General features: G+C 47.8%; 1 protein-coding gene across 2 annotated transcripts in view; it reads left to right on the forward strand.

Moving 5' to 3' along the window:
* Positions 1-21,752: 21,752 nt before the first annotated feature.
* The window catches only part of RAB6A (RAB6A, member RAS oncogene family), a 38,483-nt gene continuing 35,720 nt past the window's right edge, over positions 21,753-24,515 (forward strand). Inside the window, exon 1 of one of the 2 annotated variants that reach the window (XM_075851322.1) lies at positions 21,753-22,005. In XM_075851322.1, coding sequence (XP_075707437.1) covers positions 21,936-22,005 — 70 coding nt within the window. In that variant the 5' untranslated portion in view covers positions 21,753-21,935. The remainder of the gene's footprint in view (positions 22,006-24,515) is intronic. The other variant, XM_075851321.1, reaches the window with a different exon arrangement.

Below are 24,515 nucleotides of genomic sequence, written 5' to 3' on the forward strand. Positions count from 1 at the left end.
GTAGAGCATATTGTGTCCTGACACTTCGAAGTTTAACACCCCATATTCATACTCTGTGCCTGGTTTGATCTCCTTTTTCAGTAACTTGCTTTTTTTCTTTTGATCCTAATAAAAAATCTATGTTAAATGAGCAGTGATAATAAAAGGTTATTTAGTCCCGTGGTCACCGGACGGAAGACCCTGAGAGCAGAGGATGCTGGGGAATGGGGTGAGGCATTATACATGGACATACAGTAACACTTATGTGGAGGTTTAGGTACATATATATCTGCACAATGTCTATACAGCAGCCTATATGGATGTAGATAAACACTGATTGTGGAATATGCCGTTCTGTGCTGGATTACTGGATGCCAGATTAAAGGAATTAGTGTATGGAGCATCTCTTGTTATGGGGAACCACTGGGGTCCCTGCATTATGAAGACCTCCGCTCTTCACATGGGATGGAGATGACTGACTGTTCTTATCTATACACACTTATCTCCCATATATAAGGTCCTCACCGCTTCTGGGGGTAACAGGAACCTGTAGCGGCCGATGCCATGAGTAGGTTGTGACTTGTAGGATCTCCTGTCTTCTATGTGGACCCCTGAAGGGTAAAACAGTGATCAGTGGTTTACTCAGGGCTTGTCAAAAACAGGAAAAGGTTAGGCGACATGCACACGTTGCAGAATTTGGTGCAAAAAAACCTGCATCAAAACCGCGTGTAAACGCATGTAGTTCCGCAGGTAAAAATTAAGCAATTGAACTTTTTGCTAATGTAGTAATATGGAGAATGGGAACTTTTGGGTTAATAGCAGTTAACCATTTATTGATTCTGCGGTGTCCGTTAACAGACAAGGATTCCATCTGTTCCATAACCTTATCTTTATCACATTTTGTAAACATGCCCCATTGTATATGATAAATCACCTTATCTGGACCCCATTGTATATGATAAATCACCTTATCTGGAGCCCATTGTATATGATAAATCACCTTATCTGAACCCCATTGTATATGATAAATCACCTTATCTGGACCCCATTGTATATGATAAATCACCTTATCTGGACCCCATTGTATATGATAAATCACCTTATCTGGACCCCATTGTATATGATAAATCACCTTATCTGGACCCCATTGTATATGATAAATCACCTTATCTGGACCCCATTGTATATGATAAATCACCTTATCTGGACCCCATTGTATATGATAAATCCCCTTATCTGAACCCCATTGTATATGATAAATCACCTTATCTGGACCCCATTGTATATGATAAATCACCTTATCTGAACCCCATTGTATATGATAAATCACCTTATCTGGAGCCCATTGTATACGATAAATCCCCTTATCTGAACCCCATTGTATACGATAAATCACCTTATCTGGAGCCCATTGTATACGATAAATCACCTTATCTGGACCCCATTGTATATGATAAATCACCTTATCTGGAGCCCATTGTATATGATAAATCACCTTATCTGGAGCCCATTGTATATGATAAATCCCCTTATCTGAACCCCATTGTATATGATAAATCACCTTATCTGGAGCCCATTGTATATGATAAATCACCTTATCTGGAGCCCATTGTATACGATAAATCACCTTATCTGGAGCCCATTGTATACGATAAATCACCTTATCTGGAGCCCATTGTATATCATAAATCACCTTATCTGGAGCCCATTGTATATCATAAATCACCTTATCTGGAGCCCATTGTATATGATAAATCACCTTATCTGAACCCCATTGTATATGATAAATCACCTTATCTGGACCCCATTGTATACGATAAATCACCTTATCTGGAGCCCATTGTATACGATAAATCACCTTATCTGGAGCCCATTGTATATCATAAATCACCTTATCTGGAGCCCATTGTATATGATAAATCACCTTATCTGAACGCCATTGTATATGATAAATCACCTTATCTGGACCCCATTGTATATGATAAATCACCTTATCTGAACCCCATTGTATATGATAAATCACCTTATCTGGACCCCATTGTATATGATAAATCACCTTATCTGGACCCCATTGTATATGATAAATCACCTTATCTGGACCCCATTGTATATGATAAATCACCTTATCTGGAGCCCATTGTATATGATAAATCACCTTATCTGGAGCCCATTGTATATGATAAATCACCTTATCTGGAGCCCATTGTATATGATAAATCACCTTATCTGGAGCCCATTGTATATGATAAATCACCTTATCTGGAGCCCATTGTATACGATAAATCGCCTTATCTGGACCCCATTGTATACGATAAATCGCCTTATCTGGACCCCATTGTATACGATAAATCGCCTTATCTGGGCCCCATTGTATACGATAAATCACCTTATCTGGACCCCATTGTATACGATAAATCACCTTATCTGAACCCCATTGTATACGATAAATCACCTTATCTGGACCCCATTGTATACGATAAATCACCTTATCTGGACCCCATTGTATACGATAAATCACCTTACCTGAACCCCATTGTATATGATAAATCACCTTACCTGAACCCCATTGTATATGATAAATCACCTTATCTGGAGCCCATTGTATATGATAAATCACCTTATCTGGACCCCATTGTATATGATAAATCACCTTATCTGGAGCCCATTGTATATGATAAATCACCTTATCTGGAGCCCATTGTATATCATAAATCACCTTATCTGGACCTCATTGTATATCATAAATCACCTTATCTGGACCCCATTGTATACGATAAATCACCTTATCTGGACCTCATTGTATATGATAAATCGCCTTATCTGGACCCCATTGTATATGATAAATCACCTTATCTGGACCTCATTGTATATGATAAATCACCTTATCTGGACCCCATTGTATATGATAAATCACCTTATCTGGACCTCATTGTATATGATAAATCACCTTATCTGAACCTCATTGTATATGATAAATCACCTTATCTGGAGCCCATTGTATATCATAAATCACCTTATCTGGACCTCATTGTATATGATAAATCGCCTTATCTGGACCCCATTGTATATGATAAATCACCTTATCTGGACCTCATTGTATATGATAAATCACCTTATCTGGACCTCATTGTATATGATAAATCGCCTTATCTGAACCCCATTGTATATGATAAATCACCTTATCTGGAGCCCATTGTATATGATAAATCACCTTATCTGGACCCCATTGTATATGATAAATCACCTTATCTGGACCCCATTGTATACGATAAATCACCTTATCTGGACCTCATTGTATATGATAAATCGCCTTATCTGAACCCCATTGTATATGATAAATCACCTTATCTGGACCTCATTGTATATGATAAATCACCTTATCTGGACCTCATTGTATACGATAAATCACCTTATCTGGACCCCATTGTATATGATAAATCCCCTTATCTGGACCTCATTGTATACGATAAATCCCCTTATCTGGACCCCATTGTATATGATAAATCACCTTATCTGAACCCCATTGTATATGATAAATCGCCTTATCTGGACCCCATTGTATATGATAAATCGCCTTATCTGGACCCCATTGTATATGATAAATCACCTTATCTGAACCCCATTGTATATGATAAATCGCCTTATCTGGACCTCATTGTATACGATAAATCACCTTATCTGGACCCCATTGTATATGATAAATCGCCTTATCTGGACCCCATTGTATATGATAAATCGCCTTATCTGGACCCCATTGTATATGATAAATCACCTTATCTGAACCCCATTGTATATGATAAATCCCCTTATCTGGACCTCATTGTATATGATAAATCACCTTATCTGGACCTCATTGTATACGATAAATCCCCTTATCTGGACCTCATTGTATACGATAAATCACCTTATCTGGACCCCATTGTATACGATAAATCACCTTATCTGGACCCCATTGTATACGATACCTCATTGTGTAATGTAAACACATACTACTGTATGCTAATTCTCTTGCTCTTCTGGTCCTTAACGACAAAGGACGTATTTATCCGTCCTCTGATGGCGCGGGTACTGCCAGTGTACCCACGCGATCAGCGGCAGGAGCATAGCTGTTATACACAGCCTGGCTCCTGCCCCAACTGCCGGAATTGAAGCGCGCTCAGATTCCGTCAGTTTAACCTGTTAGATGACGCTGACAATAGCGACAGCGGCATCTAATGTGTCTGACAGAGGGAGGGAGCTCCTTCTGCCATCCCATCGGCGCCCCCGGAAAGAAATCACAGGGCCTTGTCGGGTTTCCATGGCAGCCGGGGGCTTAATAGATTGCCTGTCAGTTTTACACTATACTAAGTATACCAAAGCATTATATCTGCGATCAGAAGATCACATGGTAAAGTCCCCTGGTGGGACAAAAAAAAAAGTTAAATAGTTAAAGTTACAGCAAAAAGAAAATAAAAAAAGACACATATAAGGTATCGCCGCGATCGTAACGACTCGAACAATAAAATTAACACATTAATTAAACCGCCGGATGAACAGCGTCCAAAAAAATAAAGGCAAATTTCTTTTTTTTCTCCCATTCCCCCCATAAAAAAATAAATAAAAAAAGTTAATCAATAAGTCCCGTGTACCCCATAGTACTAATGAAAACAGCACCTTGGCCCGCAAAAATCAAGCCCACATACGGCCGCATTGACGGAAAAATGAAGAAGTTACGGCTCTTGGAATGCGGTGATGCAAAAACAAGTACATTTTTTCTAAAACATAAAACCTTTATCAATGGGAGGCAGAGAAAGCGTATTTTGCTGCGTTTTTGCACATCGGGGCTCAATGGCAATGAGCAAAATCTGCCTCAAAATTCCAAACGGCCGAAAAAAATCGTAATCAGAACGCCTCCAAACATCTGCCCATTGATTTCAATAGGAAAGACGGCGTTTTGAAAAACTGCCGCGTTACAAAAAAGCCTGCAAAAAAGAAGTGCAGGTCACTTCTTGAGCAGTTTTTCATTCACTCTATAGAAAAAAGCTCCAAAAACGGGCGTAAAAAACGCGAGTTGCTAATAGAACGGCTGAAAATCAGGAGCGGTTTTACCTTGAAAACAGCTCCGTATTTTCAGACTTTTTTTTACTAAGTGTGTGACCATACGCTAACAATCATCTGACTGTAGGGACTCCAGCGATCGCCGCATACCCTTCATTGTTTACCAGGCACAGTGCCGCACATATGGTAGTGGTTGTGCCTGGTACTGCAGCTCATTCACATGACTGGGCTGCAATACCAGGCACAGCCACAACCAATGTTAGTTGATTGGCGTGAGGGTGCCGGGCGTTAGACCCCCACTGATATGATATTGATAGCCTATCATTGCTTTCTTCCAAAACCAGTGCCACACCTTTCTGCAGGTTGTATGTGGTATTGCAGCTCAGCCTCATTCACGTCAAAGGGGTCAAACTGCAACACCAGACACAACTCATGAACAGGTGCGGCGCTGTTTTTGGAAGAAAGCAGCCATGTTGTTCGAATCCTGGACAACCCCTTCCCTGAGTCAAGGCTTGGAGCTTTAGGGCCCATCGTCATATACTATTTATATTGCCGTTAGTCTCTTAGGTAGAAGAGCAGATTTTGCCTTCCCCGCCTACAGGGTCTTGGTGTGGTTAAAACCTCTTCTACCCCTATAGCTGGACCCCTAGGCCAAGTAAAGGGGTTTTCCAGATTTAGAAAAACATGGCTGCTTTCTTCCGGAAACAGCACCACAACGGTCTACGAGGCCTCATGCACAGGGCCGTGCCCATAATCACGCTAATGGCTGCGGACAGCCACTGGCATTTTTGGTCCGTGATCTCATACAAAGTACGGGAGAACGGCCCGTAAAGAGCAAAAGAACGGACGTGTTCCATAATTTTCTGAACATTTCTATGGCTTGGACACCTTCTCGCAAATATATGGGAAGGTGTCCGTGGTCAATAGAAGTGAATGGGTCCGTCATTGCTGTCTGGGGTAAGAATGACACTTCCCAGAACGGTGCAGACAACGAACAATCAGAAAATATTGGGCGATTTCAGCTCTGAAGCCTGCAGAATTGCGAGTGCAGCTCTGGAGGCTGCAGGCTTCGCGGTTCAGATTCTGCCCCTAAATCCATTAACATTTTCCCGGTAATGCATTCATGTAGGGTATTTTATACCCCATACACACGCTCAGGAAAATATTCACGCAGAATTACCACGGGGCTAATCTCTGTGTGGATCCGCTGGCCAATCCGCAGCAGAAAAATCGGAGCTTCAGATTTCTGCCACGAATTATGCCGGAAAAAAAAAATCCCTGCCATGTGTTACATTGCCAAGGTTGAAATCCGCAGCACAACTGACATGAGGATTTTAAAAACCACATCGTTCCCCCAATACTGCGCCGATTTCCCTACATGTGTATGGAGTCTTTAAATCCCCATCCACATGTCTTGTACTGTAAATTGCTGCACCAAAATTCTGCAGCGTGTGAATTGACCCTTACAGATGGAGTCTACTCACCATTAGCACTGCCCAGGAGCCCAGGGTTTCCTTTAATTCTGCTGCAGAATAAAAAAAATATTAATAATTCAATATTACGAAAAAGTTATGAGAAGGGATTATATGGTATTTCAGTTGGCACCGTGTAATTCTTCATTTCTCCTGTGGTGGCGCCCCCACAGATAACAGCTGACATCACAGGGGGTTCCAGTAGCGAGACACCTCTTATCATTGGGGGACCCTTTAATAAAAATGGATTGTCCAGAGCAAAGGTTGTATTCAAGGGCATGTAACTGCTAGGGCCTAGTTCACATCGCGTTTTGGCCCTACGTTTAGCGTGTACGTCGAGAAAGCTCCTGACGTATGAGCTAAATGTTTCCATAGTGCTCTATCAGGCAGCTGGATGGCGCAAAAAAAAAAATCGTAGACAGCGCGGTATAAGTTGTTTTTTTTCTTTTTCAACATGGGGACAGTCCTCTGCTCTGCGTATACGTCGGGAGCCTCCAATGATGTCACTGTCCATATATGGAAAGTAATTGGTAAAGTTTCCTGCGTGGCGGCTGTATCCCCTGTAACCGCAAGACCTTTAGGCTAGATTCCCACAGGACAGATACGATGCATAAGAATCACGCAGCGTGTTCGACCTGGAACGGGAATTCCGCTGCGGAATAAACCCGTTCACACTTAGCCCCTCCCTCCTCTGCCGTCCGCTCCGGCCTCCCTGGATGACGTTGCAGGCCATGTGACGCTTCAGCCTGTGATTGGCTGCAGTTGTCACATGGGATGCAACATGTTCCGGGCAAGTATGATGCAAAAGTCACAAAACTTGGCTTTCTGTTGCGAGTTTTGCATCCCCATTGAATTCAATAGGGAAAACCCGCAATGGAAAAAAAACAACAAAAAAAACGTAGTATAAAAGGGACATGGAATTAAATTCCGCACCGCAGGTCAAGTTAGATACGTTTACGCAGCGTTTTTTTTTGTTCCGCAGCGTTGGCATGAGATTTACTAAATGTCACCCACTTTACTGCTACTGTAAACCCTGCGGGTTCACAGAGTTTACCCATACCTTTGAACCCGGCCTTACAGCAGGAGTCCCCAGAGCTTCCCTGGGGTAACCCCAGTTACATCACTGGGGCTACCTCAGGAATGCTCCAGTGACGTATCTTTCCCAGGCAGAGATAGCAGCCAGGGACTCCAGCTGTTAAAGTTCCTGCAGTCGCGGGGGATATTGGTCCTCCGTGCAGGTGGTGTCTGGAGTCCTCTGGCTGGGGACTCCGGCATCGCAAAGCTCCGGACGTCACTGTCCATATATGGACTGTGACGTCAGGAGCTTTCCGAGACAGAGTTAGGCCTCCTGCACACAACCGTAGTGGTGTGCACGGGCCGTGATCTGCGGCTTGGACGGCCGCGGAGTGTGACCAGCAGCCGCCCACAAATCACGAGCCGTGCAAGATTGCCGTGTGTATTCATTTCAACGAGCCCGGACCGCAAAATGCGGCCGTCTATAGTCAGTGGCGCACAATTTCCATAGCATTCACCGGAAGGTTAAAGAGGTTTTTCAGTATTAGAAAAGCATGGCTGCTTTCTTTCAAAAACAGCACCTCACCTATCCACAGGTTGGGTATGGTATTGCAGCTCAGCCCCATTCACTTCAATGGAGCTGAGCTGCAATTCCAGACACAACCTTTGGACTGGTGTGGCGCTGTTTTTGGAAATAAGCAGCCATATTTTTCTATTCCAGCATAACCCCTTAAATTGCAATGTTCTACGTTTGCAGTACTACAAGTCCCAGCGAACCGAGACTGGGTCTCCTTTGGATAATTACTTTTCATCTTCCACTTATTAGAGAATATGGGTAGGCCTGGCCTGGACGCCACTTTATGGAGCAAACCTATAAAATCGGGATCTCCCCTGTCTGTGCATGCTGCAACTTGTGGTCCCGCAGCAGGAGAGACATGATGGCAGGGGCTCTTACCTGCAGAAAGCAGCAGTGGATCTTAGCAGGGTCCCCGCTCTGACAGGAAGCATCTGGAGGGGAGACAAAGACTGAGATCACACCCTGCAACCCCCAATATCACCAGACACCCCAATCCTCCCTGTACAATACTCACAGTCACCTTCTCACCACATGGGGGACAGTACTGGCAGAGCACAGGAAGTGCCCCACCGAAACCCTTCCCCGCAGCTATGAAAGGTTCCGCCGTAACCAAGGAGACAGGAAATCCTCCCACTGGTTGTGTTAACTCTTTGCTGTCATGTATGTTCTGCAGCAGACATTCCCTCTAATTATAAGACATTCTGTTCTTATTTATCATCCAAAAATAAATTACGAAAAACCGGGGCACACCATAGTCATTGCAATGCAGAAAATGGCGTTCAAACTGTTGGGGGACATTCTGAAAAATGAGGTATAAAGCGGTGAACACAGCGCAAAATGTTTTACTCAATGCCCCACCTATTTATATATAGGATAACCGCCAACCTACAACATGTGAATCACAAATAGCCACAATAGACTCCTTTTATCATACCTGAAAATGAACACAGACCTGTAGACAAATGCAAAAACCCTAAATACATACACACCCTAAACTAATACAGACCCCAGACCTTCTAAATACAGACCACGGACCCCTAAATAAATACAGATCCCAGACAAGATCCCCTAAAGATATATATACCACAAACCAGACCCCCTAAATACAGATTACAGACCCCGCTAATAAATACAGACCCCAAACCAGACCATCTAAATAAATACAGACCCCATAAACAAATATAGACCCCAGACCAGAACCCCCAAGTAAATACAGACCCCATAAAAGACCTAAATGAATATAGACCCCAGACCAGACCCCGCTAAATAAATACAGACCCCAGACAAGATCCCCTAAAAATATATATACCCCAAACCAGACCCCCTAAATACAGATTACAGACCCCGCTAATAAATACAGACCCCAAACCAGACCATCTAAATAAATACAGACCCCATAAACAAATATAGACCCCAGACCAGAACCCCCAAGTAAATACAGACCCCATAAAAGACCTAAATGAATATAGACCCCAGACCAGACCCCGCTAAATAAATACAGACCCCAGACAAGATCCCCTAAAAATATATATACCCCAAACCAGACCCTCTAACTACAGATTACAGACCCCCTAAATAAATACAACCCCCTTTAATACATTTAACCCCCAAATAAATACAGATCCCAGACTCCCTAAATAAGAATATAGACCCTAAACCAGACCCCCTAAATGTAGACCCCAGACCAGACCTAAACTAATATATATAGACACCAGACCAGACCAGACCCCCTAAATAAATACAGACCCAAGATTAGGGCCCCTAAATACAGACCTCAGACAAGCAGGTAGTCCCCTTCCCCGCTCCTGCAGTCCTCATCTCTCCCGGGCACAGCAATAGCAGCGCCCAGCACTGGAGTTGGCTGCAGTAGTGAGGGGTGAGTATATTTTTTGAGAGGATGCAGCAACTGGGAGAATATTTTACAGCGCAGAACGTGGCAGCGGTACAACCCGGCATAACTAACATGTCTGCGCCGTCTTCATCGAACATCATGTATACGTTAATACGGCACGCGGCTCATAAAGACAACTCCTGTCTATACAACCTAGTAGGGTAATAGGACATTATGGAGTGAGGTCCCGCATTTGGGACACCCTCTATGAGCGACAGTGGAGAGCCGCTAACCAGCATCTGTTCTCGCTCTGGCGGAATGAACCAATAACAGTGTATCACCCACAGATGTCCCCATAACAGTGTATCATCCACAGATGTCCCCATAACAGTGTATCCTCCACAGATGTCCCCACAACAGTGTATCATCCACAGATGTCCTCATAACAGTGTATCATCCACAGATGTCCTCATAACAGTGTATCACCCACAGATGTCCCCACAACAGTGTATCATCCACAGATGTCCTCATAACAGTGTATCACCCACAGATGTCCTCATAACAGTGTATCACCCACAGATGTCCTCATAACAGTGTATCACCCACAGATGTCCCCATAACAGTGTATCACCCACAGATGTCTCCATAACAGTGTATCACCCACAGATGTCCCCATAACAGTGTATCATCCACAGATGTCTCCATAACAGTGTATCCTCCACAGATGTCCCCATAACAGTGTATCACCCACAGATGTCCCCATAACAGTGTATCACCCACAGATGTCCTCATAACAGTGTATCACCCACAGATGTCTCCATAACAGTGTATCATCCACAGATGTCCCCATAACAGTGTATCATCCACAGATGTCCCCATAACAGCGTATCACCCACAGATGTCCCCATAACAATGTATCATCCACAGATGTCTCCATAACAGTGTATCACCCACAGATGTCCTCATAACAGTGTATCACCCACAGATGTCCCCATAACAGTGTATCACCCACAGATGTCCTCATAACAGTGCATCACCCACAGATGTCCTCATAACAGTGCATCACCCACAGATGTCCTCATAACAGTGCATCACCCACAGATGTCCTCATAACAGTGCATCACCCACAGATGTCCTCATAACAGTGTATCACCCACAGATGTCCTCATAACAGTGCATCACCCACAGATGTCCCCATAACAGTGTATCACCCACAGATGTCCTCATAACAGTGTATCATCCACAGATGTCCCCATAACAGTGTATCCTCCACAGATGTCCTCATAACAGTGTATCACCCACAGATGTCTCCATAACAGTGTATCACCCACAGATGTCCCCATAACAGTGTATCCTCCACAGATGTCCTCATAACAGTGTATCCTCCACAGATGTCCTCATAACAGTGTATCACCCACAGATGTCTCCATAACAGTGTATCACCCACAGATGTCCCCATAACAGTGTATCCTCCACAGATGTCCCCATAACAGTGTATCACCCACAGATGTCTCCATAACGGTGTATCACCCACAGATGTCCCCATAACAGTGTATCACCCACAGATGTCCCCATAACAGTGTATCATCCACAGATGTCCTCATAACAGTGTATCACCCACAGATGTCCTCATAACAGTGTATCATCCACAGATGTCCCCATAACAGTGTATCACCCGCAGATGTCCTCATAACAGTGTATCACCCGCAGATGTCCCCATAACAGTGTATCCTCCACAGATGTCCCCATAACAGTGTATCATCCACAGATGTCCCCATAACAGTGTATCACCCACAGATGTCCTCATAACAGTGTATCACCCACAGATGTCTCCATAACAGTGTATCACCCACAGATATCCCCATAACAGTGTATCACCCACAGATGTCTCCATAACAGTGTATCACCCACAGATATCCCCATAACAGTGTATCACCCACAGATGTCCCCATAACAGTGTATCATCCACAGATGTCTCCATAACAGTGTATCACCCGCAGATGTCCCCATAACAGTGTATCACCCACAGATGTCCCCATAACAGTGTATCACCCACAGATGTCCACATAACAGTGTATCATCCACAGATGTCCTCATAACAGTGTATCACCCACAGATGTCCTCATAACAGTGTATCACCCGCAGATGTCCTCATAACAGTGTCTCATCCACAGATGTCCTCATAACAGTGTATCACCCACAGATGTCCCCATAACAGTGTATCACCCACAGATGTCCCCATAACAGTGTATCACCCACAGATGTCCCCATAACAGTGTATCACCCACAGATGTCCCCATAACAGTGTATCACCCACAGATGTCCACATAACAGTGTATCACCCACAGATGTACCCATAACAGTGTATCACCCACAGATGTCTCCATAACAGTGTATCACCCACAGATATCCCCATAACAGTGTATCACCCACAGATGTCCCCATAACAGTGTATCATCCACAGATGTCTCCATAACAGTGTATCACCCGCAGATGTCCCCATAACAGTGTATCACCCACAGATGTCCCCATAACAGTGTATCATCCACAGATGTCCCCATAACAGTGTATCACCCACAGATGTCCTCATAACAGTGTATCACCCACAGATGTCTCCATAACAGTGTATCACCCACAGATATCCCCATAACAGTGTATCACCCACAGATGTCTCCATAACAGTGTATCACCCACAGATATCCCCATAACAGTGTATCACCCACAGATGTCCCCATAACAGTGTATCATCCACAGATGTCTCCATAACAGTGTATCACCCGCAGATGTCCCCATAACAGTGTATCACCCACAGATGTCCCCATAACAGTGTATCACCCACAGATGTCCACATAACAGTGTATCATCCACAGATGTCCTCATAACAGTGTATCACCCACAGATGTCCTCATAACAGTGTATCATCCACAGATGTCCTCATAACAGTGTATCATCCACAGATGTCCCCATAACAGTGTATCACCCACAGATGTCCCCATAACAGTGTATCACCCGCAGATGTCCTCATAACAGTGTCTCATCCACAGATGTCCTCATAACAGTGTATCATCCACAGATGTCCCCATAACAGTGTATCACCCACAGATGTCCCCATAACAGTGTATCACCCGCAGATGTCCTCATAACAGTGTCTCATCCACAGATGTCCTCATAACAGTGTATCACCCACAGATGTCCCCATAACAGTGTATCACCCACAGATGTCCCCATAACAGTGTATCACCCACAGATGTCCTCATAACAGTGTATCACCCACAGATGTCTCCATAACAGTGTATCACCCACAGATATCCCCATAACAGTGTATCACCCACAGATGTCCCCATAACAGTGTATCATCCACAGATGTCTCCATAACAGTGTATCACCCGCAGATGTCCCCATAACAGTGTATCACCCACAGATGTCCCCATAACAGTGTATCACCCACAGATGTCCACATAACAGTGTATCATCCACAGATGTCCTCATAACAGTGTATCACCCACAGATGTCCTCATAACAGTGTATCATCCACAGATGTCCTCATAACAGTGTATCATCCACAGATGTCCCCATAACAGTGTATCACCCACAGATGTCCCCATAACAGTGTATCACCCGCAGATGTCCTCATAACAGTGTCTCATCCACAGATGTCCTCATAACAGTGTATCACCCACAGATGTCCCCATAACAGTGTATCACCCACAGATGTCCCCATAACAGTGTATCACCCACAGATGTCCTCATAACAGTGTATCATCCACAGATGTCTCCATAACAGTGTATCACCCACAGATGTCCCCATAACAGTGTATCACCCACAGATGTCCTCATAACAGTGTATCATCCACAGATGTCCACATAACAGTGTATCATCCACAGATGTCCTCATAAGGGTATGTGCACACACACTAATTACGTCCGTAATTTACGGACGTATTTCGGCCGCAAGTCCTGGACCGACCACAGTGCAGGGAGCCGGGCTCCTAGTATCATAGTTATGTACGACGCTAGGAGTCCCTGCCTCGCTGCCGGACAACTGTCCCGTACTGTAATCATGTTTTCAGTACAGGACAGCAGTTCCACGGAGAGGCAGGGACTCCTAGCGTCGTACATAAGTATGATGCTAGGAGCCCGGCTCCCTGCACTGTGTTCGGTCCACTACTTGCGGCCGAAATACGTCCGTAGATTACGGACGTAATTAGTGTGTGTGCACATACCCTAACAGTGTATCATCCACAGATGTCCCCATAACAGTGTATCATCCACAGATGTCTCCATAACAGTGTATCACCCACAGATGTCCCCATAACAGTGTATCCTCCACAGATGTCTCCATAACAGTGTATCACCCACAGATGTCCTCATAACAGTGTATCCTCCACAGATGTCCCCATAACAGTGTATCACCCACAGATGTCCCCATAACAGTGTATCACCCGCAGATGTCCCCATAACAGTGTATCACCCGCAGATGTCCCCATAACAGTGTATCACCCGCCGATGTCCCCATAACAGTGTATCACCCACAGATGTCCCCATAACAGTGTATCACCCGCAGATGTCCCCATAACAGTGTATCACCCGCAGATATCCCCATAACAGTGTATCACCCACAGATGTCCCCATAACAGTGTATCACCCACAGATGTCCCCATAACAGTGTATCATCCACAGATGTCCTCATAACAGTGTATCCTCCACAGATGTCCCCATAACAGTGTATCCTCCACAGATGTCCCCATAACAGTGTATCACCCACAGATGTCCTCATAACAGTGTATCCTCCACAGATGTCCCCATAACAGTGTATCACCCACAGATGTCCCCATAACAGTGTATCCTCCACAGATGTCCTCATAACAGTGTATCACCCACAGATGTCCCCATAACAGTGTATCCTCCACAGATGTCCTCATAACAGTGTATCACCCACAGAGGTCCCCATAACAGTGTATCACCCACAGATGTCCCCATAACAGTGTATCACCCACAGATGTCCCCATAACAGTGTATCACCCACAGATATCCCCATAACAGTGTATCACCCACAGATGTCCCCATAACAGTGTATCACCCACAGATGTCCCCATAACAGTGTATCACCCACAGATGTCCTCATAACAGTGTATCACCCACAGATGTCCCCATAACAGTGTATCACCCACAGATGTCCCCATAACAGTGTATCACCCACAGATGTCCCCATAACAGTGTATCACCCACAGATGTCCTCATAACAGTGTATCCTCCACAGATGTCCCCATAACAGTGTATCACCCACAGATGTCCCCATAACAGTGTATCACCCACAGATGTCCCCATAACAGTGTATCCTCCACAGATGTCCCCATAACAGTGTATCACCCGCAGATGTCCCCATAACAGTGTATCACCCACAGATGTCCTCATAACAGTGTATCACCCACAGATGTCCCCATAACAGTGTATCACCCACAGATGTCCCCATAACAGTGTATCATCCACAGATGTCCCCATAACAGTGTATCACCCACAGATGTCCCCATAACAGTGTATCACCCACAGATGTCCTCATAACAGTGTATCACCCACAGATGTCCCCATAACAGTGTATCATCCACAGATGTCCTCATAACAGTGTATCACCCACAGATGTCCCCATAACAGTGTATCACCCACAGATGTCCCCATAACAGTGTATCACCCACAGATATCCCCATAACAGTGTATCACCCACAGATGTCCCCATAACAGTGTATCACCCACAGATGTCCCCATAACAGTGTATCACCCACAGATGTCCTCATAACAGTGTATCACCCACAGATGTCCCCATAACAGTGTATCACCCACAGATGTCCCCATAACAGTGTATCACCCACAGATGTCCCCATAACAGTGTATCACCCACAGATGTCCTCATAACAGTGTATCCTCCACAGATGTCCCCATAACAGTGTATCACCCACAGATGTCCCCATAACAGTGTATCACCCACAGATGTCCCCATAACAGTGTATCCTCCACAGATGTCCCCATAACAGTGTATCACCCGCAGATGTCCCCATAACAGTGTATCACCCACAGATGTCCTCATAACAGTGTATCACCCACAGATGTCCCCATAACAGTGTATCACCCACAGATGTCCCCATAACAGTGTATCACCCACAGATGTCCTCATAACAGTGTATCCTCCACAGATGTCCTCATAACAGTGTATCACCCACAGATGTCCCCATAACAGTGTATCACCCACAGATGTCCCCATAACAGTGTATCACCCACAGATGTCCCCATAACAGTAGCCACACTGATACTGATATTGAGTAGGTGAATACTTTTTGCTGCTATTTCTATATTTTGTACTCAGGATTTCTTTACGCTCCTAATAAAAATAGAATTGATCACAATAATAAATATCTGTCGTCTCGCTGCGCATATCCCTTGTGGATGTCCCTGTATGTCGTCGGGGATTTGCACTAATTTTTCACGTCTGAATTTTGTGGATATGGGATTATCAGTAGAAACCTCGCGCCACTCCTGTTGCACGCTGATGTCATCTATAGCGATGGCGCGTCAGTTGATCGTTGCGGTCACAGTGACATCACGGATTTCATACACAATTTCTTTATACCTAAGAAAACAACTCTATCTGAACGATAAGAACAATGATCAACAATGTCTCTAATAATATCAAATATTTATTACACTCTGCAATGAAATCCTACACTGGAACTACAAGCTCCAGCATGCACCAAGCACGCTGATACGTGTAGTCCCACAACACCGGGACACTGACAGGCAGACAAGGGACCGAGAATTCCACAATAACCCAAATATCACATGACCCGACCCCGCCCTAATCCTGGCCCCTCCCACTGCTGATGATGGCACTTTATGGAGCAAAGATCTCCGATGACATCACCCGGAAGTGACAGCAAGTAACGTGGCGTCCGCACTATTCGCCGCAACCTAACTAGCTCGCAGACCCCGCCTTCTAAACACGAGACCACAGCCTACCCTGCTACCCAGGAGAAAAGGGCCAGTGACCAATAGCAGGTGTACTGCGGATCCACCTTTCACCTCCTTCCTGAAGCGTCAACACGTGACGTCACTAAGTAAAGCCGGCTATACGGCAGCGCCATCTTGGTTGAGGCATCTTGCGTTTTTATGTTTCTAAACGTCGGGTCCTTGTACTCAAATTATAATTCATAGCCACGTGATTTCATTATTGGGTTTTAGACTAAGCATTGCCCAGCAGAGCATATATAAAACGGGGAGGATATGCATGTATGAACATGTATACACAAAGTAAGCAGGGGTGTGGGGAATTCCCTAGCTACACCGCTAGAATAATTAGACCGAGCCTCCAAAATGTAAACATGTGCATATATTATAACAATAAAATATTTAACTCATTTTACCCACACATTTTACCCAAACTCGAAAGGGAGCGGGTTTGTGCAAATTTGCGTAAAAAAAGGGCACTGTTTTGTGGGAGGGGCTTAAAATTTTCCACTATTTGGGTCGGAATCAATAGCAGAGTCGACTGCGCTATTGATTCCGTCGTAAAACCGGAAATCAGCCGGAATGGTGACGAACGGAAACCATTAGCGATGTTTCAGTCACCATTGTTATCAATGGTGACTGAAACGGAAGCTGTGCTGTCACTTTCACTCTCCGTTGCAGGGTTCACCCGATGGGACCCTCCGACGGAACCCCGGAACGGAAAGTGAACGATGATGTGAACAGGCCCTTAGGATGTTTTTAGTGAAAATATCTATAAATCCCAACCCCTTAGGAAGACCATGTCCCAATGATAGTACTAACCACAGTGCCACGTAACAGGGTCGGCAACAGTGTCCCATAAGAGAAGCACCAAGCCAGACCGCCCCATAACAATGCCAGTCACAGTGCCAGTGTCCACGTTGGCAGCTATTAGGGTATGTTCACACGCACTGTTTTCAGATGTAATTCGGGCATTTTACGCCTCGAATTACGCCTGAAAAAACGGCTCCATTACACCTACAAACATCTGCCCATTGCTTTCAATGGGTTTTACGATGTTCTGTGCAGACGAGGTGTAATTTTACGCGTCGCTGTCAAAAGACGGCGCATAAAAAGACGCCCGCGAAAAAGAAGTGCATGTCACTTCTTGAGACATTTTTGGAGCCGTTTTTCATTGACTCCATTGAAAAACAGCTCCAATAACGTCCGTAAAATACGCAGCGAAAATCGCGAGTTGTTAAAAAAAGTCTGAAAATCAGGAGCTGTTTTCGCCTGAAAGCAGCTCCGTATTTTCAGACGGATTTTGCTACTGCGTGTGAACATAGCCTTAAAGTGCCAGCTAGACCACTACCATAGCAGTGACAGCCATAGTGCCCCATAAAATACCAACCAGAATACTCTAGTTAATATCGCCTCACTCCCATTATTAGTGCCACACTCCCATTATTAGTGCCACACTCCCATTATTAGTGCCACACTCCCATTATTAGTACCACACTCCCATTATTAGTGCCACACTCCCATTATTAGTGCCACACTCCCATTATTAGTGCCACACTCCCATTATTAGTGCCACACTCCCATTATTAGTGCCACACTCCCATTATTAGTGCCACACTCCCATTATTAGTGCCACAGTCCCATTATTAGTGCCACACTCCCATTATTAGTACCACACTCCCATTATTAGTGCCACACTCCCATTATTAGTACCACACTCCCATTATTAGTGCCACACTCCCATTATTAGTACCACACTCCCATTATTAGTGCCACACTCCCATTATTAGTGCCACACTCCCATTATTAGTACCACACTCCCATTATTAGTGCCACACTCCCATTATTAGTGCCACACTCCCATTATTAGTACCACACTCCCATTATTAGTACCACACTCCCATTATTAGTGCCACACTCCCATTATTAGTGCCACACTCCCATTATTAGTGCCACACTCCCATTATTAGTACCACACTCCCATTATTAGTGCCACAGTCCCATTATTAGTGCCACACTCCCATTATTAGTACCACACTCCCATTATTAGTGCCACACTCCCATTATTAGTACCACACTCCCATTATTAGTACCACACTCCCATTATTAGTGCCACACTCCCATTATTAGTGCCACACTCCCATTATTAGTACCACACTCCCATTATTAGTGCCACACTCCCATTATTAGTACCACACTCCCATTATTAGTGCCACACTCCCATTATTAGTACCACACTCCCATTATTAGTACCACACTCCCATTATTAGTACCACACTCCCATTATTAGTGCCACACTCCCATTATTAGTGCCACACTCCCATTATTAGTGCCACACTCCCATTATTAGTGCCACACTCCCATTATTAGTGCCACACTCCCATTATTAGTACCACACTCCCATTATTAGTGCCACACTCCCATTATTAGTGCCACACTCCCATTATTAGTGCCACACTCCCATTATTAGTACCACACTCCCATTATTAGTGCCACACTCCCATTATTAGTGCCACACTCCCATTATTAGTGCCACACTCCCATTATTAGTACCACACTCCCATTATTAGTGCCACACTCCCATTGTTAGTACCACACTCCCATTATTAGTGCCACACTCCCATTATTAGTGCCACACTCCCATTATTAGTACCACACTCCCATTATTAGTACCACACTCCCATTATTAGTGCCACACTCCCATTATTAGTGCCACACTCCCATTATTAGTACCACACTCCCATTATTAGTACCACACTCCCATTATTAGTGCCACAGTCCCATTATTAGTACCACACTCCCATTATTAGTACCACACTCCCATTATTAGTACCACACTCCCATTATTAGTACCACACTCCCATTATTAGTGCCACAGTCCCATTATTAGTGCCACACTCCCATTATTAGTGCCAGAACATGACACTTTCATTCCCTGCCTCCCAAGGTTGGCTTGTTAACCCATTTCAAATACCCTACTAGAGGATTTAGAATTCATTGACGGGGAAGGGAGTCTATATTTAGGACCTTCACCCATTAGCCAGAATGGAGAGTCGCTACGAAAAGCGTCTCTCGCTCAGGAAAATACAACACGACCGTGCGTTACATGGACAGCCTATTGATTTTAATGAGATCTGTGTAACGTGCAGGGTAACTGCGTTCCTTTCTACGGCAACGTCTTGTATTACAGATTAGCGCTGCACAACTGAGCACGCGGCGTTGTGCCGTCCTAAATGCATAGGGCGAGCATGCGCACTGTGGTCCTGATTGCCGGTATGAATACCCGCACATGCGCTGTACTGCTTTATTCCGTGTTCAGCTCTGAAGGACACACAGGAGAGCGCAGGGGGCTCCTGGGGAATGTTGCTTTTGCACTACACGCGTTTTTTGCCGCGTTTTTGTGAGACTTTTTTTTTGCTATCTCTTCAACAGAAAGAAGGAGTAACCGCGAGTGTTTTTTGCTGAAAAACGCATCAAAAATCGCTGCACAAAGAAGCGTCAAAAACGTGTTTATTTCCGTCCCCCCATTGATTTCAATGGGGTTTTTGAAAACGCCTCAAGATAGAGAGAGCATCTCGCTTCTTTTAACCTCAAGACAATTTTTCCGCTCACGGGAAAAAAAACACCTCCGCTTCCCATTGAAATCAATAGGAAGTACTTTCTGCCGTTTTTTGGCGCGGTTTCCGAGGCAAAAAACGTGTAAAAAAACCTCAGTGTGAAAATTCTACCTGGAAAAATCAGCTCCGGTTTTTTTAAGTGGTTTTGCACAACACGCGTTTTAGACGCGTTTTTTTGTGGCTTTTTTTTTTTTTAGCTATCTTCATTGGAAAGGAGTAATCGCGGCACAAATCACTGCAAAAAACGCGTCACTGGGGTTTTTGAGGCGGAAAACACCTCAAGATAGAGCATGTCGCTTCTTTTGTACTGCGAGACGGTTTTTCCGTGCTGGGTACACAGTCAGGTGGCCGGAGGCGCCGTTCTGCAGCGAAAAACAATGGAGCGCAGCGATACTCCATGACTATCTTATTCCATACGGTACCAAAAAAAATGATGCGACGCATACCCTTCTGACGTATCCCAAATTGACGCTCTTTTGCCACACGTTGGGTCAATGGTAGCCTACGGATACGTTTGGCATATGTGCCGGGAGCTTTCTCATCGCATACGCGGAACGTACACTAGATGAAAATGAGGAAAGTAGATGATTTGGGCCATAACGAACGATCGGTGGTTATAAATTGAACCAAATGGTCGTTACGGCCGAAATTTTCGTTTCATTGTGTGACCAGCTTATTCTCCGGGGAGACCCTTCTAACATAAGAGATTTCAAAAGTGGAGGGTTCCTTTAAATGTTATCATGACGTCTATGGCGTCTGGTAAGAGGCGTGATGCAAAGTCATCGCCTGCCCCTCAACAGTTGTCCGACCGTGAGTCTTGCGCTTCTTAGAGGTAATGTAAATAGTGCACAACGTCATGCAAAGTTTTTATTGAATAGGAGCGAAGGAAAGCCACACCATAAAAATGGCGCCAGTGTTGGTTTATAACAGTCGCACTGCGAGTCGCCTCATAGCTTACAATATGCTGGTTATATCTGAAGTGTAACACATTTTTACATTTTATTATTATTATTTGTAATATAATTTCCCAGAAGATGAAAGAAGTCAGATAATAAATATTATGACGTAACGTATGAAGAAATACAGACTGATGCCACACTTTTAATGGCTTCCCGCTATGGACGCAAAGCCCCTCCTTCTGCAATGTGATTGGCAGGCCTTTAGCCTTTCCTATTGGCTGTCTTGTACGGTGGCTATGGAGACTGGGCTTGGCAGTCGAGCGCAGTAGGGTTGGGCTGTGCGTGTTGTTTGCAGGGGCGTGGTTTCTGTATCAGGTGTGTGTGAGAGGTCACGGGAAGCGGCTCTTTTCTCGGCTGTGACGTCCCCGCTCCCTAGGCTGTCCCCTCCCGCCTCCCCCCGGTACACAGCCGGCTCGTCCTGCAGCGCTCATCCCCGCTCCGGCCTCCGCCATCATGTCCTCAGGAGGAGACTTCGGGAACCCGCTGAGGAAATTCAAGCTGGTCTTCCTGGGAGAGCAGAGCGGTGAGTACTCATAAGTGTCCGTCATCCGCCGGGTCGCCAGATCCACCCCGAGTAACCCCAGTATGTCACCCTCACGTCTAACTCATCTGCCCATCCTGTTACTCCTCGCAACAACTCAGTCCTCCTGTCAACCATAGCCCACCCCCTGATATTCCTCCTGTCACCCCCAAAAATATCTGCTATCCTCCTCCTATTATCCCCCTCCTCTCCTGTCACCCTCCCAGTCCGCCGCCTGATTGTCCCCGTCGCCCCCCCCCAGTCCGCCGCCTTTTTGTCCCCGTCACCCCCCCCCAGTCCGCCGCCTGATTGTCCCCGTCGCCCCCCCCCCCGTCCGCCGCCTGATTGTCCCCGTCGCCCCCCCAGTTCGCCGCCTGATTGTCCCCGTCGCCCCCCCCAGTCCGCCGCCTGATTGTCCCCGTCGCCCCCCCCCAGTCCGCCGCCTGATTATTCCCGTCGCCCCCCCAGTCCGCCGCCTGATTGTCCCCGTCGCCCCCCCCCCAGTCCGCCGCCTGATTGTCCCCGTCGCCCCCCCCAGTCCGCCGCCTGATTGTCCCCGTCGCCCCCCCAGTCCGCCGCCTGATTGTCCCCGTCGCCCCCCCAGTCCGCCGCCTGATTGTCCCCGTCGCCCCCCCCGCCCGCCGCCTGATTGTCCCCGTCGCCCCCCCAGTCCGCCGCCTGATTGTCCCCGTCGCCCCCCCCGTCCGCCGCCTGATTGTTCCCGTCGCCCCCCCCAGTCCGCCGCCTGATTCTCCCCGTCGCCCCCCCAGTCCGCCGCCCGATTCTCCCCGTCGCCCCCCCCAGTCCGCCGCCCGATTCTCCCCGTCGCCCCCCCAGTCCGCCGCCTGATTCTCCCCGTCGCCCCCCCAGTCCGCCGCCTGATTCTCCCCGTCGCCCGCCCAGTCCGCCGCCTGATTCTCCCCGTCGCCCCCCCAGTCCGCCGCCTGATTCTCCCCGTCGCCCCCCCAGTCCGCCGCCTGATTCTCCCCGTCGCCCCCCCAGTCCGCCGCCTGATTCTCCCCGTCGCCCCCCCAGTCCGCCGCCTGATTCTCCCCGTCGCCCCCCCAGTCCGCCGCCTGATTCTCCCCGTCGCCCCCCCAGTCCGCCGCCTGATTCTCCCCGTCGCCCCCCCAGTCCGCCGCCTGATTCTCCCCGTCGCCCCCCCAGTCCGCCGCCTGATTCTCCCCGTCGCCCCCCCAGTCCGCCGCCTGATTCTCCCCGTCGCCCCCCCAGTCCGCCGCCTGATTCTCCCCGTCGCCCCCCCAGTCCGCCGCCTGATTCTCCCCGTCGCCCCCCCAGTCCGCCGCCTGATTCTCCCCGTCGCCCCCCCAGTCCGCCGCCTGATTCTCCCCGTCGCCCCCCCAGTCCGCCGCCTGATTCTCCCCGTCGCCCCCCCAGTCCGCCGCCTGATTCTCCCCGTCGCCCCCCCAGTCCGCCGCCTGATTCTCCCCGTCGCCCGCCCCCCCAGTCCGCCGCCTGATTCTCCCCGTCGCCCGCCCCCCCAGTCGGCCGCCTGATTCTCCCCGTCGCCCGCCCCCCCAGTCGGCCGCCTGATTCTCCCCGTCGCCCACCCCCCCAGTCGGCCGCCTGATTCTCCCCGTCGCCCACCCCCCCAGTCGGCCGCCTGATTCTCCCCGTCGCCCACCCCCCCAGTCGGCCGCCTGATTCTCCCCGTCGCCCACCCCCCCAGTCGGCCGCCTGATTCTCCCCGTCGCCCACCCCCCCAGTCGGCCGCCTGATTCTCCCCGTCGCCCACCCCCCCAGTCGGCCGCCTGATTCTCCCCGTCGCCCACCCCCCCAGTCGGCCGCCTGATTCTCCCCGTCGCCCACCCCCCCAGTCGGCCGCCTGATTCTCCCCGTCGCCCACCCCCCCAGTCGGCCGCCTGATTCTCCCCGTCGCCCACCCCCCCAGTCGGCCGCCTGATTCTCCCCGTCGCCCACCCCCCCAGTCGGCCGCCTGATTCTCCCCGTCGCCCACCCCCCCAGTCGGCCGCCTGATTCTCCCCGTCGCCCACCCCCCCAGTCGGCCGCCTGATTCTCCCCGTCGCCCACCCCCCCAGTCGGCCGCCTGATTCTCCCCGTCGCCCACCCCCCCAGTCGGCCGCCTGATTCTCCCCGTCGCCCACCCCCCCAGTCGGCCGCCTGATTCTCCCCGTCGCCCACCCCCCCCAGTCGGCCGCCTGATTCTCCCCGTCGCCCACCCCCCCAGTCGGCCGCCTGATTCTCCCCGTCGCCCACCCCCCCAGTCGGCCGCCTGATTCTCCCCGTCGCCCACCCCCCCAGTCGGCCGCCTGATTCTCCCCGTCGCCCACCCCCCCAGTCGGCCGCCTGATTCTCCCCGTCGCCCACCCCCCCAGTCGGCCGCCTGATTCTCCCCGTCGCCCACCCCCCCAGTCGGCCGCCTGATTCTCCCCGTCGCCCACCCCCCCAGTCGGCCGCCTGATTCTCCCCGTCGCCCACCCCCCCAGTCGGCCGCCTGATTCTCCCCGTCGCCCACCCCCCCAGTCGGCCGC

Source organism: Rhinoderma darwinii, chromosome 2 (genome assembly GCF_050947455.1).
Source record: "Rhinoderma darwinii isolate aRhiDar2 chromosome 2, aRhiDar2.hap1, whole genome shotgun sequence".
In the NCBI taxonomy this organism is placed as follows: domain Eukaryota; kingdom Metazoa; phylum Chordata; class Amphibia; order Anura; family Rhinodermatidae; genus Rhinoderma; species Rhinoderma darwinii.